The 19,328-nt window shown below is 41.5% G+C and overlaps 2 protein-coding genes across 5 annotated transcripts in view; one reads left to right on the top strand and one right to left on the bottom strand.

Moving 5' to 3' along the window:
• The first annotated feature begins 1,593 nt into the window (after positions 1 to 1,593).
• flot1b (flotillin 1b) lies at positions 1,594 to 9,812 on the top strand. Its single transcript, XM_030394358.1, has 13 exons — positions 1,594 to 1,733; positions 2,602 to 2,652; positions 3,024 to 3,099; positions 3,347 to 3,437; positions 4,548 to 4,691; positions 4,854 to 4,973; positions 5,306 to 5,401; positions 5,521 to 5,673; positions 5,822 to 6,003; positions 6,135 to 6,180; positions 6,357 to 6,494; positions 8,013 to 8,177; positions 8,274 to 9,812. The coding sequence occupies exons 2-13, from the start codon at positions 2,610 to 2,612 to the stop codon at positions 8,301 to 8,303; spliced, it is 1,284 nt and encodes a 427-aa protein (XP_030250218.1). The 5' UTR covers positions 1,594 to 1,733; positions 2,602 to 2,609; the 3' UTR covers positions 8,304 to 9,812.
• Positions 9,813 to 10,540: 728 nt separating this feature from the next.
• The window catches only part of ddr1 (discoidin domain receptor tyrosine kinase 1), a 48,667-nt gene continuing 39,879 nt past the window's right edge, over positions 10,541 to 19,328 (bottom strand). For 2 of the 4 annotated variants that reach the window (XM_030393948.1, XM_030393950.1), the window contains 7 exons: positions 19,043 to 19,162; positions 16,149 to 16,450; positions 15,929 to 16,056; positions 15,007 to 15,204; positions 14,645 to 14,912; positions 13,246 to 13,395; positions 10,541 to 13,059 (listed from right to left, as the gene is read on the bottom strand). In XM_030393948.1, coding sequence (XP_030249808.1) covers positions 12,919 to 13,059; positions 13,246 to 13,395; positions 14,645 to 14,912; positions 15,007 to 15,204; positions 15,929 to 16,056; positions 16,149 to 16,450; positions 19,043 to 19,162 — 1,307 coding nt within the window. In that variant the 3' untranslated portion in view covers positions 10,541 to 12,918. The remainder of the gene's footprint in view (positions 13,060 to 13,245; positions 13,396 to 14,644; positions 14,913 to 15,006; positions 15,205 to 15,928; positions 16,057 to 16,148; positions 16,451 to 19,042; positions 19,163 to 19,328) is intronic. The other 2 variants (XM_030393949.1, XM_030393951.1) reach the window with 2 other exon arrangements.

Raw genomic sequence — 19,328 nt, 5'->3', positions numbered from 1 at the left:
TGATCCCTGTCTGCATGCTGTATCCTCATTCAGCAGTAGAGATTATTATGTAAGATTATAGATCCTGGCAGGGCTGTTGACTTTGCTGAGGCAGCTGGAAACTAATGCTGCGGGCAAAGCAAATGCACAAGGTCACCATAAAACAGCATTTTCAAACCATCTCAAACGGGTCAGATAAGGTGTTTCAGACCTCAGAATGAATGTAGTGGCCACTTTATTGGGTCTGCTTGGACAACCTTATCCAATCCAACACAACGGCACAACCATCAGTTCTACATTTATGCAGTTTTTTAATTTCCGTTTTTGTTGACATTGTTGGAAATAAAGAATTTCAGATATACATCCTATATGTTTATTATTGAGGCCTGGTTAAAGGTGAACTAAGCAGTTGCATGACCAACAACCTTGATCATGCACAGACTCAGTGAGCACAGTGGGGAGAGGCGACCACAGGTTGCCCCAGAAAGAAAAAAAAAAGACTGTGCATCCACCTCAGACAACAGGAAACTGAGCAACACTTTTTTTACCAGCCAGCTGTACCAAGATACAAATACTATCTGCAGATTAGAAAGACCCCAAAACACTTTGAGCTTTTTGATAAAAACAAAAAAACGGCCCCATTGGCTGGACTAAATAAAGCAATGTGCAAACACAGCAGCAAGATTTGTGAGCTGATGTGACTGGACAAGTCCTAGAGAACACAGCCACCATGAGGTCAGGTCAGTCTCTGGTGTATTTCTGCATTGACCAACTACAATGTGCTGCTCTCATACATAGACAAACATATGCATACATACATACATACATACATACATACATACATACATACATACATACATACATAAAGAAGAAAAATTTAATTGAAACCCATTCAATTATAAATGGTGCAGTGTTTATCTCACTTTTTGTATTTATTTATTCACATTTAAAAATACAAATACATAAACTTGGAAATAACTCTTAATTCTGAGCAAAGGGGGCCTTCATTGCTTAAATACAGATGTCTATTGGTGCAGTGCATGTACCTCTAAAATGCTTCACAGAAACTGGATCAGTTGTGTTCGAAGCACGTTCAGGCAGACATGATGTGACCACACCATAAGAAGATATATGTGCAATACATCAAGCCTAATTGGAAAAGCAACTTCATCCCAGATACAGAATTTGACAAATAAACAACACAAGACTCGGAAAAAAATATTTTAAAATTCATGTTCATTTTTTATTCAAGTTCTCCCTCAAATCGTTAAAATAATATTATTATTCGGAATGAAAAAACTGTAGTAATAGACTAGTGGTCACAGACCCTGCAGGTCTACAGTTTATTAGATTTTATTTTACTTATCCACATCTATTATTTTCCAACAGCAAAAATTACATTACAATCTGTTTTAGTTCATTTTTGTTTTTGATGTATTTGTTGTTTATTTCAAACTTGCCCTGAGATAGATAGATAGATAGATAGATAGATAGATAGATAGATAGATAGATAGATAGATAGATAGAGAGAGAGATGGTGGAGGTGCAGTTCTCACCAATGACCACCAGATGGCGGCAGACAAACGTCATCATTGTTGTGACGATGGGCGTGGTCAATGCGTACTTCCCTCTCCTAACAGACATTTTTCTAATTCCAGTTGAGTGGAAACGGCTCACCGTCCGACCGTAGCAACAGAGAAATCTGACCTCGATTTGCTGGGAAAACGTCTGCATATTTCACTGACCAGATATCAGTAAGTTAAACTGAACTATCGGCTCGACTCGTTGTATCGTTTATTTGTAGTTACTAGCTGTATTATAAACACTAGAGTCTTTTTTTTCCATAGGCGTAGTGACGCTATCAATTCAGAGCCGATTCCGCTGCCTTTTAAAAGCCAGCTAAGGATAGCATGTAAGCTAGCTCTCTTATCGGACCTTCATTCAGCTTCATTTTTAACATAACTTGCACGTCTGACGTTATTGTTGGTGCACCGACGTGTTTTAAGCTGCTCTTTAACTGTTTGACAACACATTTGACAAGGTTTACGTGTGGTCGTAAAGAGGGGGAGGAGCATGGGGTTCTCCGTGGAAAATGGAGGCTTAACCTAATTAATGTTTTTTTTAAGTTGGATGATTGACATAGACACATGTCAGTTGTAACCTGTGATTTACTACCATGCTCTTATAGACGGTTTGTAAACCCAAACAATCGAACTAATAACAAATTCTCAAGATAGCGATCCGAAAAAGAAGAACACATGTATGAATGTTAATAATATTTACCTCTAGAATAGTGTTTGATAATGTGATCAAATATATTTTTCATGTCGTGTTTTATAGGGTTGAACAGTGGACTGTGTATTGGTCGCTTTAATATTGTTTATGGATACACTGGGCGGTGGCTCGTGTTCTTTACAACACAGAAATAAACATATACTCTGGTGTCCACATTTCTAGCTTAATATATTCAGTTTATTTCCAATTGTGCCAATTTCTTTACATCCCCAATGCACCCCGTTGATATTCAAGAAAAGAGATGATGCTGTCCTTTTCGTAACTGTGGCTGAGTAGTGAATCTATACTTACAACAAGGTCTTACAATATTTTTTTGTCTCAAACCAGGAGTCAAGATGTTTTACACATGTGGACCCAACGAAGCAATGGTGGTGTCTGGTAAGATATCTGCTTGTGTTGGATTTCTTGACTGATTATTTCACAGATTTAAACAGGATTTTAGGAAACCAGAACAATCTTCTAACGATCTTACAATTGTTGTACTATAAAAAACCTGTGTCATGTGATTGCTTTAACCATCACATGACTCATGATAAGTTGATATTGAGCAACACTAATTGACTGATTGGAGTAAAGTAGGAATTTCCTATCTTGTTGTATTGTCATGAATAAATTGCATTAATCCTATTGTTGTAATACTGGGTTCCACGTTGAACTATGTCCCTCACCCTGGAGTAACTAGCTGTATGTTACTGAATGATAGTGTAATGTTTGTGTTATATGTTCATCCCTCCCCTCTTTCCCACCAGGCTTTGGCCGTTCTCCTCCTCTAATGATTGCTGGAGGAAGAGTGTTTGTCATCCCATGTATTCAGCAGATCCAGAGGTGAGCCTATATTCAGTCTCTATTTCTCTATTTTTCTACATTAAGTGCAAATGAGCTGCTTGTGTTTGTGGATTAGTCAACAAACAAGGGAGATGAATGTTAATGGGAGATAATCTTTTCTGTAGCTTGTTATTGTTCGGTCTTTAAGGCCAATGCTGGCGTTATTTGTCTGTCTCTCATTTGTTATGCTTTTTCATTCTTGCTTTGTGGTTATTTCACCCTTTCTAATCCCTCATTTTCTTATTAGAATCACACTCAATACCTTGACTCTCAACGTGAAGAGTGACAAAGTCTACACCCGTCATGGTGTGCCCATCTCTGTGACTGGCATTGCACAGGTATACTATTAGAATGAAGCGACTGAAATACCAACTATATAGTACCATTAATTAAATGGAGTCTAAAATCTGTTTATGTTTCCACAGAAAGTGTAAGTTTTTCTAGAAGATTAAAATATTTAGCGAACACACCAAAAGGCATGGAAGGGAGACAGCTGCTATAAAACAGCAGTAGCTGTTTACAGAAACAGGCCTGGGGCTCTCTGTATAACTGACATATTAATGAGGGGATTGAAACAAGTAACTTGTGTATCATTTTTAAGATACAAAGTACAGAAATGCAAGCAAATTGAATAAAATGTTTTAGCTAAAGCTTGTTACTTTATATAAAATCACAGAATGCATAGTCAATTCAGTCTGAAGGTTCATTACTGTTGGTAAATAAGTGAAAGGAAGAAGGCACTTGAAAAAGGTCAATGGGACGCCCCCACAGGGCAAGACTTTAGTGAGTCATTAGTTATTTTTAAAGGAATTTGCATGTTAAGACATGTGCAACATAGAAAGAAAGTAAGAAAGAACGAAAGAAAGAATATCTGACTGTGGCATCTTTTAGTTCTTGTTCTTATGTCTTAGCAAACTTTAAGTCATTTAACGCTAAGTTCAGGATTCATATGGGTTCTTGAAATTCTTGAAAACGCTTAACATTTGGTGTAATATTTTCAAGGATTGAAAAATGCATTGGATGAAATTGGAACTTCCTTACCTTGAAAGTTAATAACTTTATATTGGCTCAGCCAGGTTGTAGGTGCGATTTCTACATATAGACCGGTGACACATTTTGAATTGTGAAACTTTTTTGCTTTTTTTTAGTATGGCATCCTGCTGTAGAATGCTATCACGAAGCATAATTTGTGGTTGTTTCTAGCACTAACACATTTAATATAACTTGATGAAGAGGAATGATCATTTTGAGTGTATGTACTTGACCATATCTAAATATGTAATCAACCACAACCGCACAGTGCTATAAAGCTTTAGATTCCTCTTGAAAATACTTGAAGAGTGCTTGAATTTGACTATGGAAAACATGTTGAAAGCCTGCAGATTTTTATTGTTCAGTTCTATCTGCTACTCACTTTCTTCACATTTTCTTTTCCTGTCTGTCTCTAGGTGAAGATCCAGGGCCAGAACAAGGAGATGTTGGCCACCGCCTGTCAAATGTTCATGGGCAAGTCTGAGGCTGAGATTGCTGTGATTGCACTGGAGACACTGGAGGGGCACCAGAGAGCCATCATTGCCCATTTGACTGTGGAGGTTGGAGCACTGACGTTGTCGAATTGAATTTGCTTGAATGTTGCCGCTCATAAAAGATTGTTCAGAGGCTTCTTTATGTTTATGATTCAGCTCTAACTGAACCACTAAGTGAACAGCCATGAATAGCATTAATAACTATGATGTATTAATCTTTGTTAACAGGAGATCTACCAGGATCGTAAGAAGTTCTCAGAGCAGGTCTTCAAGGTGGCCTCATCTGATCTTGTCAACATGGGAATTGGCGTCGTGAGCTACACACTTAAAGATGTTCATGATGATCAGGTACTTTGTTTCTGTTTGGGATATTTTCTTGTAATCTAACTTAAATTACTGGAGCAGCAGGAAGTGTCACAGTGAGCCTGTATCTTTTGGTATATGAAAGCTTTTAGTCTTGTGCGATTTACAGTAATGCACTCAAGTGAATTTTACTGGCTCACTGTCTCTGACTCAACATACCCCCGACCGCTCTGTGCAATAATTGGGTCTAAGTACTTCAGTGGTAACCACACCATCTCCTGTTTTGTTTGCCTTATGTGTTATCCTTCTCTTCAGTGCCTCAACTGTGTTGTCTCATACTGTCACTGTTTCTCCCCCTCTCTGTCCCTCTTCTGCAGGACTACCTTCACTCCCTAGGTAAAGCCAGAACAGCTCAGGTGCAGAAGGATGCCAGGATTGGAGAGGCTCAGTACAAACGAGATGCCGTTATGAGGGTAGATAAGATTTTTTTTTTTTTCTTCATCCCTGTTACTTATATGGATAATCTGAAAACAAGACTAATCCATAATTTGTACCAATATTTCTCTGTGTCTGCCCTTCTTTCTATATACAGGAAGCCCACGCCATGCAGGAGAAGGTTTCAGCTCAGTACAAGAACGAGATTGAGATGGCAAAATCCCAGAGAGACTATGAGCTGAAAAAGGCAGCCTATGATGTTGAGGTCAACACCAAGAAAGCTGAGTCAGAGATGGCCTATCAGCTTCAGGTACAGTCATCTTTTCATAGTATGGGTCATGCTGTCTGTACTTTTTTTAGAAGGGTTCCAAGCACCAATCCAGATTCTTGAAAATATCTGATTACTTTATAGTTGCTGAAGGCTGAGTAGTGTTTGACTTCCCACTTTTCCTCCTCAGGTGGCTAAGACCAAGCAGCGCATTGAGGAGGAGAAAATGCAGGTGCAGGTGGTGGAGCGCACACAGCAGATTACCCTGCAGGAGCAGGAGATCATCCGCAAGGAGATGGAGCTGGAGGCCAAAATTAAGAAGCCTGCAGAAGCCGAGAAGTACCGACTGGAGAGGTTGGCTGAGGCTCAGCGGTGAGTATTGGAGTATAGTTCTGATGAGAGTTGAACACTGATAAAAAAAAAAAAACAAATATAAATGACAAAATTGAATATAAGACTCTTCACACTGTGAACCAATTTGCAATCTGTAATTTTCCTGGCAGCCTGCAGCTGATCATGGAGGCTGAGGCTGAGGCCGAGTCCATCAAAGTGAGTCGTGCTGCGTGTCCTGTTTATTTCCTGAAACACTCCCTCCAGATCTCATTTCATCTTTCCCCTGACTGCACGATAACCATATTACCAAACATTATTACCGTCTGGCCTTGTAGTCCTGTACATTTCTGTTCTAATTCTGTCTCTACATTTATGTGTGTATGTCCATGTAGATGAGGGGCGACGCAGAAGCTTTTGCCCTTGAGGCTAAGGGTCGTGCCGAGGCAGAGCAGATGTCCAAGAAAGCCGAGGCCTTCAAGCAGTACAAAGATGGAGCCATGGTGGACATGCTGCTAGAGAAGCTGCCACTGGTCAGTCTGATTCTCATGGATAAATGAATAGAGAAAGTAATCATTAGAGCTCTGTGATAAATTGATATGTAATTATCATACCTTGCATCTCTGGGTTTTGTATTAATCAGTAGACCTGTTGACATCACAGAATGGCTTCATGAAGGAGGACCTTTGTGTAATTATGACTCTGAGATGGCGAGACCAGAGGCATTAGGTGTTCAGATTGTCTCTATCCCCAGACGTACATCCGTCTGTCCCATTCTTGTGAACACAGAATCTCAGGATTACCCTGATGGAATTTCTTCAGTTGCTTAGCACAAATGTCCACTATGACTCAGTAAGGAACTGATTTTAGTTAGGTGGTCAAAGGGCACTGTGGTCTCACAAAACTCATTTTTTTCACATAAGCCAAGATTTCATACGCTAATAATGACAGGATTTCACACAAATTTATAATGGGATAAAATGATGGAGTCGTTGAAGATGATGAATGATGGTGACGATATTTTATATCCAAAAAGTCCAACTTCACTGTGACATCATAATGTGCTGCAAAAACACTGTTCTGGCCATCATTTAAAACCATAATTCAGAAAAAGAGGGTGAGACTGTGACCATATTTGGATAGTTGGATGTTGATTTGGTGACACTTCTTTTGGGTGACCACCATAAGTCTGTGTTGATCGTATCCACGACTTCCATGGGGAGGTCACTGCGGTAACCAAGCAATACTCTTCGGAACTCGCGCAGTTACCAAAGTATCATAAGAAGACACTCTCTGACGACACTTTCAAGGGGTTTGAAGTGTGAGCTGACTGGGCTAAGCAATGCTAATATCGTTAGTGCTATTTACACTATAAAGTCAAAACCTAGATCTTCACAAAAAATGGATACGCCATGCCAGTTGCTCTAAGAAAGAGGATTAGTGTCCCGTTACCATCGAAAATGTTGGCTCCTGCTTAGTGACGGGACATGCTGGAAGTCGCCCCAATAATTCATGCAAGGTGCCATGGAGATGGGTAGATAACCTTTGCTGCCAGGTTGAAGACTGAAGGCGTACCACAGTAGTCCACCACAAGGTCGTTGGTTTTGCTGATATTGAGCTTTAGATGATTGGCATTGCCCCATGTGACCAAGCTTTCAGTTCTCTGTACAAAAAAATAGCATCAAGTAAAGTTTATTTCTCACTAAAATCATACATGCCAATTTAGGGAGTATAACTTCTATTTTGTTAAGAACTACAACTTATACCTTTTAATCTACGAAGTCTTCACTACATTACATATGTTATATGACTTGACAGTCATGGATGTAAATTGTAACTTGACTGGTGTGTGGAGGTACACAACTGCTAGGGCAGTAATTCTAGTTTTTTTTCCTAGAGTCCATAATGATATATTTCACTTCCCTTTATCACAACCACATTCTGTGCTTGATAGATTTAAACTTCCCTAAATGTTCCAAGTCTCACTTTCAACATTTTAAAAGGCTTCTTCTCCGCTGTATTAATTCCTCTGTTCATTCTTTGTCCTGCAGATGGCAGAGGAGATCAGCAAGCCACTGTCAGAGGCCAACAAGGTCACTATGGTGTCCAGTGGCGGCTCAGAGGTGGGAGCTGCCAAACTTGCCGGAGAGGTGCTAGAAATCATGACCAGGCTGCCTGCCGCTGTGGAGAAACTCACTGGAATCGACATCTCCCAGGTGAGCTGGAGTTTGTGTGTGAAAGACAGATGGATGGTGTGAGACTGAACGACTGGTGCAGGTGGTAATGACTTGTTTCTCTCATTGACTTCACAGGCTGGAGGAAGGACCGGCATGGTGCATTAAGAAGAGATGAGAATAGAAAGTATCAGGAGAGGTGTCACCAATATCCACTCAAGGAGCTCCTTGTGCCTATAACCACTGTACCGACTCTGCAACACCGTAGTCTTTTTGTCCGTGTGCATGCATGTGTTTCACTTATGTGTCTCATTTGTCGCCCTCCTTTACAGTATGTGGTTTCTTTTCATGTCCTGGGGTCTGAGCTGTTGTGCGTTCTGTGGTGGGTGACTGCAAAAGCAGCTGCAAAGGATAGAATTATTAATGAAGCTACTTTTCTCTTAGGAAGAGACAAAAACCTCAGCCCACTTTAACAAGTTATAGTCCAAATAACAATTTCTGTCTTTGTTGTTTTATACTTCACCTTCTGTATGCACGTTTTAATTGTTATAGCTCACAGTAAGCAGCCTCATCATCCTTGCTGAAGGACTGGGGTGTGTAAACTGTCATTCAATTTTTAAAAAACTTTTTTAAAGTAGAAAAAGTTCATGGCTGAAAGTTATTGTGCCTTTCAACAACCCTCTTTATTACAGTTTCATAGCTTTCTCTGCTGTAATTGTAGTTCTTTACTAATTACTTATCACAGCCTAGTTTGATGTTATATTTGTTCTCTGTGTCCAACATAAAGAGACAAAGATGGGTTGTTGCTTGTGTACTCTATGTCTCTGTTGTAACGATGTTCCTGGACCCAAAATCATATCAGTTGTGCTGCAAGTGGAAGGATTTTCTTTGTGTTTCAGACTGAAAGGGAAGGAAGTGGTTGATGGGAACAAGCTAAAGGGTTTCCTGTAAAAAGCAATGAAAGTAGGTTGTGGTGGAAAAAAACAATGTTGACTTTTGACTTTGCTGCAGTGTCTTCTGGAGTCTTGGTCTTGATATCTTGAAAGTAAAGAGGAAGCCTCTTATTTACTAACTTACTATCTAACTAGCCTGCTGCTTTGATGCACTTGCCTGAAGTTTAAACTAACAAACAGAATAGTATGACTTTTTATTTGGTTACTGATTTTTCATTACAATGTGATGCTGAGTATTACAAATTTTGGCAGATTTTAGCTCTCACAGTTATAGAAGGTTATAAATGACAGTTCAGTACTTCTGATTTGGAACTAATTTTCTTTATAGATTCCACACTACGCTGCCGAGCCTTATGCATTTTGTTATCGCCAAGTGCCTGGTCAAAACTCCTCAACAGTCAAGTTGACTTCCTGTGACTAAGCTTCTTATACTTCTCTGTCAGGTTTTCTTTCCTCATATGCAACTGATCATAAGCCATTGGTCGTCACCAACGACAGCTGTAGACGAAAGCCAAATCTCTCTGTACCTCTTTTGTACGTTTCTCCTGACTAATCTTTCACTTTCCTTGAAATTGCGCTGGTGCATGTCTATCCTTTCAAGTGTTTGTAAGCTCTTTTTCCATAGTGTGGAAGTTGTATACTAGTGTCAAATATTCAAGATTTATCCGTAGTGAAATGTTCTGTAGACAATAAAGAATTTTATGTTATCAGCGAAAAAAAAAAACGGTTCCTGTCTGGTTACTTCAGTGAAGAGGCTGAAGACTCGTTTAAGACCTCTGCTCCCTCTCAAATGTGAAAATTTGCTCATTTTCTTTATTTAATTTCTTCTGTCAAGGATATTTTATTTTCAGCTGCATCCTGTTGTTTGCTTGTCAGCAGGATTACACAAAAACTACAAATAAGATTTTCAAGAAACTTGAATGGCGTTTGGGTCTTGGCCCAAAATAGACCCCATTAACTTTTGGAGCAGATCCAGAAGTTTTTTTTTACTTGCTTTAACATTGTGAGATGGGGGTCATTCTCTCTCTCTATGAATGCTATTCTAGCCCCTTCAGAGCCCCTTTAAAATGCAGTCCCCAGGACTACTTGCACCTATTTGTATTACCTTTGGTGAACATGTTTATCACAGCTAGACCTACCCAAGTCTCTTGGTGCCATGACCTTCACCCAAGAGGGAGTCAGCCATTTTGAATTTCATGCATTACACACTTTAATGAACTCGTCCTGCAGCTTAAACCTGATCAGCTTCAAATCTTAATACGCCACGACAAGTTATCAAAAGCTTGTTGCAATCTTGAATTACTTTGGGTATGACCTCAACTTGGGATCTAAATAATTATGAAGCCCATGTTTATTACTTTGTCATGTTTTATGGACCAAATGATTAATTAACAAATCAGAACAAACAATCTGTAGATGACTTGATGATGGAAGTAATTGTCAGTTGCAGGCCCTAGATCACATCTTGATTTATTTGAAAAGGTTAACTTTATTAAAACATCTACAAAAATAGACAACAATGAATTACAATGGCATCAAGGTAGCAAGCGTTCTACAGAGATACAGAAGACCCCAAATGTAACAAAGAGTTTTCCATATATTAGTAAAGGAAATTACAATTCTGTCCCTAGAATATGTACATACTATTATGCTCAACTTCAAAGACACAATAGGACAAAATGAGACACCAAGGAGTGTCCAAGTACATACAGTATATATAAAAATATGGGTTTAGCTGAACTACAGTGTATCAAAAATTACTCAAATGGCACAGTAAACATGTATTACTTAATAATCTTGATCACCCCAGGACTGATTTACAGTGCTATACAATCAGTATGGTAGATGCCTTGATTTTACGATGGTCAGCTTAATGTATTAACATGGGATAATGCAGAGGTCGATGTTGACATTCACGCTCAAATCAAGACTCCAAGCATTCCCTGTTTGGACAATGCCATGACCGTGTGTCCTGAAAATACAGTAATGCATTCGGGGGCGGGGGGAAGACAGATTGTTCTCAAGACACTGATAGTTTCAGATCAAAGGGAAAAGGTTGTCATACATTTTAAATGAGATGAACTGATGATGCCATTCAATTTTTTTTAAAATAATATTTTACATCCGATGGTTTGACAATGCCCTGTGGGAGAGGATTTTAAAAGGCAGACAGACTGTCCCGGATTTTCGATCTCCCTTGGCAAATCTCTGAAATCACTGCAACTAAAATGCAACTGAGTCCACATCGACAGGAATCATATCAGGCGCCTCATGGAGAAGAGTTTCATGGTGGCCTGGGATATGCATGTGGGATTTAAAGTGCAGCTGGTTGTGGAATTCTACATTTATCCTCTGTGTCTGGATCGCAGCCAGATACAAAACAATCGTCGAAACACCTGAGCAGGCGCATCTGAAGACGAGACGTCCGCCGCCCCGGCTGGCAGTATTGTCTCTCTGCTCGGAGAAGCCGTTCCAGTTTCATCGGCAGCAGCAGACCATCCTCTTCTGTGCATGTTTCCTCAGGTTTGAGAAGTCCATCTGGCACCAGGGATGCAGTTCCTCTATGCGTGTGTCTCACAGATGGGGTCCATAAACTGCTTGGGGCCTTTTGACTACAATGGGAGGTTGGTGTTGAGAGCTTTTGTCTGGTCCACATCATTTCACAAGTCCACAATAACTTTGAGTTACAGCTGTGGATGTGGGGCACGAAGAGATTGGGGTTGACATTGTGGATTAACAAAGGGTCGGTAAACACGGTAAGATCCTCTTAATGGTCGTCTTCTAACCTGAAAGTTGAATCATTTTTGCTAAAGGTGCTAAAGCTCGAAATACTCCAACTTAAGTAGATTTATTAAAGGTCCCATATTGTAGAAAAGGAGATTACCGTGTCTTTTTTAAAGCAGGTCTAGGTGCTACTGTAAAAGTATTAAAATACTAAATACATGGAGAAATTAACCAGCCTGTACTCATAAACCGTCTCTAATGAGCCGCCAGGACTTCCATAAGCTTCTGCTGTCATAATGATACAGTCAACGCCCCTCAGCACTGATGTCATAGCAAATTACCAACAGAGCTGATGCTGAGACACGGTGGGCGGTTTCTACTCAGGCCTGTAATAGCTGACCAATCACATCAGACTGGGCTTTTCCGGGGGAGGGGCATTAAAGAGACAGACTAATATGGAGTGTTCAGACAGAGGGCGAATAGAAGCGCTGCAGCACTCGACAGCACCATGTGAGAAAATTAGCATTATATGGGACCTTTAAAATGTGTACAGTAGGTCATACATACTATAAATACTAAGACAATCCCTGTGTGCACTTTCATGTCAGAAGAGTGTGTGTGTCATGTGCAGTGTTTGTGCACCTTCACCTGTTAACCCGGAAGTAGTATTTGAGATATTGAAGAAACGAAAGTAGTGAAACCTAAGAGTTGTTCATTTCCTAGCTTACTATGGTTACCTCTGCAGCCTCCCGTGTCATTACCTCTACAGCACTCAATCAAGTATCTGAGAAGAGAAAAAGTTCCTATGCAGACTGCACCCGCCACCATCCGCTATGAAATGTAGCTCCGACTGTTACCTCGTCTAAAGCTGGCATCGGGGTCTGATGTGAAAGTAAACCGAACCAGCGGTGTCTCAGCCCCGTCCACCCAAATAAAGTACAAATACAAAAAGCGAGTAACCCACTCTCCCCTCTCATCTGCCTCTGCTGTGCAGCACCTCCACCACACCTTCCCACTGTAGCAAGGATGCATAAACGTAGCCGTTTCCCCCCATTAGCGTGGTTGCCTTTCTTCTCTTTGTGTTTCTTCGACTCTCTCTCTCATCTCTACACCATGTTCATGGCGTCCTCAGTAAGAAAGGAGTGGATGTAAGCGAAGGACGGGCGGAGCTTGCAGTCTCTGTTCCAGCAACTCAACATGAGCTCATAGAGGCCCTGAGGACACACAGCTGGTTTGCTCAGATACACCTGGGAGACGGAGAGGGAGGGAGAATAAAGTGTATAAAGGTGGCACCATTTGAATAGTGAGACCTTATTTACTTGTGCAACGAGTCCAACTAGTTTTAACCCTGACATTTAAATATGTGAAAAAATATACAGAAAGAGAAAATAGGCAAAAAATAGTGCGCGTGTGTGTATTTCCGTGTGTTGTACCTGTCTGCCCTGGTCTCTGAAGAACTCCCCGGCGTTGTCGATGACCTGCTCGTCTGTGAGGTTGGAGTACGGCTGCTCTTGACAAACGCTCAGCATCTCCCACAGAGTGACCCCGAATGCCCACACATCACTGGCTGTGGTGAACTTACCCTGAGAGCATACAGAGCACACAGATACACACTTAATGATTGTCAGCTGTGTTATCAAAGAATAGCAACTGATTGGTAAAGGACAAGACATTAAACAGATTTCTCTTAAATATGAAGACATTTGTTAATTAGTCATCTTTTTTAGATTTTGCAGACTTTTCTTTTTCTGCAGTGATCTCTATTTATTTTTAAGGTTTGCTGTTAATGTTAGTATTTATTATCATCAAATAACTGTAAATTACTATGTAGAGCAGAGCTGGAACAATTAGTTGATCGTTTCAGTGATTTTAGGAGCAAAACCGTCAAACAGCTGTTTTGTTTGGCTTCTTAAATGTAATGATTTGCTATTTTTTGTCAGTAAATAAGGAGTCTTTGGGTTTTGGGCTGTTATTTCAATAAAGTAGGAAATTAAAAGATGTCACTTTGGGCTCTGGGACACTCTGAAGAGCATTTTCACGATTTAAGACATTTTAATTGACAAAAAAATAATTGATGGATTGTGAAAATAATGGTGAGATTAGCTGATAATGTAAATAAACATTAGTTACAGCCCTAAAATAGACACAATATTGTTGCATATGTTCGATGTTCTCTTAATTTGCTTGCATTAAGTGAGAAAACTGAACCAAATACAAAAACTTTCCAGGGGAAACTACAAATCGATGCACGCGCCTGGGGCAGGCTTGTTGATGCCATGGTTTGTGGCTGGTGACTTTACTGAGGTCGGCCATCATGCTTCTTCCGGCGTTTAAGATATTTTCTTTGTTCGCTTGTGTTTTCTCTATTTGCATGTGTTTGTCATTGCAGTGTGTTGAGCTCCACGGGCCTCTGTAGTAGGCTTAAAACGCTCTGCAATACACATTAAGTTGGATTGATTGAGATATTTTCAGAAGGATTAAAAGGGGCTTGACTCATTTCCTCTGAATTTCATGTCTCAGTGAATCCAGACGTTGTATTTACTGCCACACAAAGACTACCACTGTATACAGTAAACATCTTCCTGTTGTTGCATACACAAGAGGAAATCTTCAATAATACAAAGTGAGGAGAAAAACAGGGGGGAAGCTCAGGTGAGCTGTTGACTCTTTAACGGATTCATCTATCTACTTATCAAGTAGTATAATGGATGAGGTGTTTTACTATGCAAATTGTACCCAATTCTGTTCTACTGTAACTATCAACAGAACAATCACATAGAGTATACTATCACACACCATCAGTTGCACAAACCCACATTCCCGTCCTCTCACCATGAGGATGCACTCCCAGGCCATCCAGCGGATCGGCAGCACAGCTCTGCCCTGGATCCTGTAGTAATCTCCAGCATACAAGTTCCGGCTCATGCCGAAGTCGGCTATCTTGATGTGACGCTCGCCGCCCCGATCGTCTTCGCTCTCGCCCCTCTCGCCCCCGACCAGACAGTTTCTCGTGGCCAGATCCCGGTGCACGAAGTTGAGGGAGGAGAGAAACTTCATCCCTGACGCAATCTGGCTCGCCATGGAGATGAGGGCCGGGTAACTGTGGGAAAAGTTGTCGGATGGAGGGGATAATAATCAATCAAAGCTGAGTGACTGTGTTTCCATTCATATCTGTGTGTATATTTCATGTTTACCTGATGGTCGGGGTATTGTGTGACGGCCCCGTCTTGTCCAGAAGCACTCGGTGGGACAGATACTGGTTCAAATCTCCACATTCCATGTACTCGGTGACCATACAGAGGGGGTCGCTGCTCACACACACACCTAGCAGACGGATGATGTTCGGATCCTTCAGGCGAGACAGGATCTTCACCTCTTTCAGGAAATCATTCCTACGAGGGCGAGTATGAAGATTAAAATGCATCAGAGGGTAAAGAAGAGATAAAGCAGTGGAGGAATATAGAGCAAAAGACGTTGATTTCAAGTTTCTTCTTATCCTTCAAATATTAAAGCCTCATCAGGCAACATTTTCTTGCCACCACTGAAGTGAGAAGGCTGCCGATTCCCCTGTGAATCAGCACCTCATTCTGCAGCTCTGTGTGGCTTTCCACCTCATTGATTTGTTTTTCGCTGGTCAATATGTTTGTGCTGCTCGGTCTCTTAGCGAACGCCCGTACAAACCTGCGGACAAGCCACTCGGGCACACGAGCTGATTTAACCGGCCCAGCACAAACAAGGCTGACAGCCAAAGTAAACAAGCAGCTGGTGAGAGGAGGCAATCGTCTAAAAAATGTACGGAGGTCCAGACATTTTTTCTGAGGAGCTGGGGGACCGGGCTAGAATGTGAGGAGATGTTGTCTTGCTCAGGCTGAAAATGTAAGTCATGTCAGGCAGCTGACAACCAGCTTGCGACCAAACTTCTCAAGGAAATCTATCCAGTTTCCTATCTCATATGTCTGGCATGCCCCTCTAAATATACCCATTTATTCATGAAATCCAGTGCTGTAGTTTGGTTAATACATTCAAAATTGGAGAAGGGGAAAGATGCTGTAAAGGCTGAAAGAAAAACTGTGAACCACACCGGAGCCAAGCGCAGTCGTGTGTGAAGTTACAGACCTGGCGTTCTTGGAGGCGTCCGGGCGCAGTATCTTGACTGCCACCAGGAGAGGGCGACCTTTTCTCACATTGAAGGGGAACTCCAAGTTGGGCAGGTCCTGAGGGCTCTCGATTTCACACAGGTGCACCTTACACCAGAGAAAGGCAGACGTTGTTAGAACACAATCACCCTTCCGCCCACGCCCGCACCCACAACACATTTTTCCAGGTCAGTCCTCACCTCTCCGAACTGTCCCTCTCCCAGTTTTTCCTTGAAGATGAGGCACTGGCGCGGCAGCTCTGGCAGCGGGCCGGCGTCAGCCCCTGGGCTCGAGGAGGCCAGGGCGGGCACGGCATAGGTGTTGTTCCCGCTGACACCCTGCAGGCTCACGATGTCTGCCTCAGCGTAATGAGGGACGCTGGGAGGCAGTGGGGGGGACACAGGGGGAGACAGGGAAGGGTAAGGAGGGGAGCCGGGGTAGGGAGGAGGCTCCTCCTGAGTCGGGGGGAAACCCTTCTCCATGTCCATGTCCAAACCACAGGCTGAAGGGAGGAGACAGACAGGGTGGATGAGATGAAGATTTACGCTGGGAGAAGAACCATGTGATTAAAAACTAATTATTTTTGCTTTAAGACAGTCTGTGAGTGAACGAATAAGAAGATATCAAAAATTCAGACAAGTATTCAGACAGCTTGTTATGAAGGGATCGTCTGGTTTCAGGGGGATTTGATTTGATATTAATGAAAGGGGAAAAACCTCTGTAAACCACTTCTCACAAACAAAACTTCATAAGGTTCTGCACAGAAAATAAAGCTTATGAATGAAAAATAAAGCTGATACAATAAAGGACAGGGTGATACAGTTACAGAGATGGATAAAAAAAAACCTGAACGCAATAAAATAGTGGACAAACAGCTTAACTTGATAAGATGGCAAAAAAGCGCACTTGTAAAAGTTTTAGCCATAAAAATGTCTTTACTATATACTGCTTATGTCTTTGCTGGTTTGAACAAGTGAAATATAATTTATCATTGTCTACTTGGGTTTCAAATTCAAGGTTGGGCGCAGCTTAAAGACCTTGGCAAGCTGGGGATCGGCCTCGCGCTGCCCATTATGATTTTTCCTGCTTATTTCCTTGATGTCAACTGGATCGTGTAGCTGTCAAAATCAGGAAAAAACACAACTGAAGTTGTGATGGATGAGCGGACTTTTCAAGAATCTTTGTAGAACACTGCCTTGTTTCACTGCTGTACTTGCCGATAAAATTCAAGGAACTCCTAAAGTTTCAATTCATCAAAAGTTGTAACAATCTCACACTCAACTTATTCATCTTTCCACGAGGTTCTGACAGCGCACATAAGTCAAAACCTTGTCAGGAGTGTGGCTTTCGAATACCAAGTTGTTATTACTTTGTTGGAATCATAATGCTGATGACTGGAAACTTTCCACTACATGTCAATGCACACACTGCCACAGCCCATGGATGGATGGGATACTGCATTTCAATGCGCCTGTTAATAATTATGCTGTATTATTCATCAAAATATTGAATAAAGTTTCACACCAGGCCTTTCAGTATCCAACAAAGAACTGAACCCTTAACACGTACATTACTTTAGACACATTTTCAGCTTCTACTTATCATTCTGAAGTAATTATTGATTGCACTGTCTGCACCGTCTGCCTGTAGATTGGTTCCCTATTAACCGCACTTTTACTTTGCTAATCGGCCTGCCAGCCGGGACAGATTCTTCCTGCAAAAATTACAGCAGAAAGGAAAGTGCGTCTGTAATGGCGAAGGCAAAACAGGCGAAGAGGGAGGCCGATAAAAGTAACACAAGAGTGAACAGACAGCACTCTCTCAATGTAGAGTGTCTGTATACCCTGTTGATATACAACCAGGATTCGAGATGGTGAATTCTTTCTAACAGATCAAAAAGGAACAATACTGCCTACACATTAACACAACAAAGTGTTTTCCTCTGCAATATCACTGACATCAGAGTTATAGGTCTAAGCTAAGCTCACTGTCGAACATAGAGACAATAAGACTACAGGTCTACAGCCATACTACGGCTGCAGCTAGATAAGGTCTGTCCAAAAGTGGGGCCTGCTGCATTAAAAACGGGGCTTGTATAGGTAACAGAGAGGCGAGGAAGGTCTCATTTATCCGCTCACATAAGGCCAATAAAAAAGTGATTAACACATGTAAATTGCTACTTATTGTTCTGCAGAGCCCCTTTGAGAGAAAGTTAAAATTGATGTTCATGCCATTTCATTTATTGTGCACTTCAAAATATCCTTAGTTATAAACTGTTTAAATAATCTGAGCACGGCAGCAGACTGCCACTTTGTGCATGAACTCCATTCAGGGAACTCGGGATTGCCGTGCCAATTTACAGCCTAATGAGACAATAAAATATGTGTTTCAATTTTCCCTGTGGTCCCTCATTCACTCGCAGTTTTGGCCCTCAAGGAGAAAAAAGTTTGGACAACCCTGACCTCGACACAGCAGCGCTCTGAGGTAAATGCTGATATCAGAACGCCAACGTCCTCACATCTGGAAGTTTTCATGGTTTTGCTAAACAGGTATACTGTTCATGAGGTGGAAACCACCTAAGTTTATCATTTTGACATTTGCTAATGCGTGGAAAGATATGAAAAATAAAAATGTTGTTAGCATTGCAGGTATTTCATTAGAAGTCTGAGTCATGGATCACCAAAGTCTGAATCTTACTACTCTGGGCAATGATCATTCCTTTACAAAATTTCGTGTCAACCCGTCAAAATGCTTCAGTTGAGAAGAAAACGAGGGACACAGAGAAAGACAAGAGCATCAATAGAGCAACAGATAAACAAACAGACCTGCATTTTCCAGTCTGGTAAGAACAATTGTACAATTCCCCAATACCAAACTGTCCCTTCACACAAAGCATGAGTCATGTTGAGTGGTGAGTGAATGAGAGTGACTAATAATGTGAGTAACAGGAGGGATGATGAAGGTCAGACACATGCAAAATAGGCTCATCACATCTCTGCTGTGAGAGCAGCACTAATGCCCCAAACCCCGGATAGACTGGATAGTGAGGGAGGGGCCTCTCCTGACTGTGTCGGCCCAGTCTGAGGTCTCTTACCCTGGGGCACATTGAGGCTCTTTTCCTGAGCCTGAGCGGTGCTGGGGACGACTCGGGGTCTCGAGCTTTTTCTGTGATCTGACAGGAGCAGGTGATAGGCTGGGTTGTTTAACAGCAAGGCTGGGAGGGTACACACACATGAACACACAAACACGCATAGGACGAGGCGGGGCACACACACGAACCAGGATATGGATCATACAGATGGTACAAAGTGGAAGGTGACACAAAATACACACACACACACAATGAAACACAATAAACCATTAGCATGACACCGTTAGCA

This window comes from Sparus aurata, chromosome 17, assembly GCF_900880675.1.
Source record: "Sparus aurata chromosome 17, fSpaAur1.1, whole genome shotgun sequence".
Taxonomy (NCBI): domain Eukaryota; kingdom Metazoa; phylum Chordata; class Actinopteri; order Spariformes; family Sparidae; genus Sparus; species Sparus aurata.
Note: the sequence above shows the minus strand (reverse complement) of the source record. Positions and strands in the feature narration are given on the sequence as shown.

Bases quoted from the DNA above. Each gene is read 5' to 3' on its own strand.
- flot1b (XM_030394358.1), top strand. From the start codon at position 2,610: ATGTTTTACACATGTGGACCCAACGAAGCAATGGTGGTGTCTG. The intron at 4,974-5,305 runs GTACTTTGTTTC...CCTCTTCTGCAG, and splicing joins AAGATGTTCATGATGATCAG to GACTACCTTCACTCCCTAGG. The intron at 8,178-8,273 runs GTGAGCTGGAGT...TTGACTTCACAG, and splicing joins CTGGAATCGACATCTCCCAG to GCTGGAGGAAGGACCGGCAT.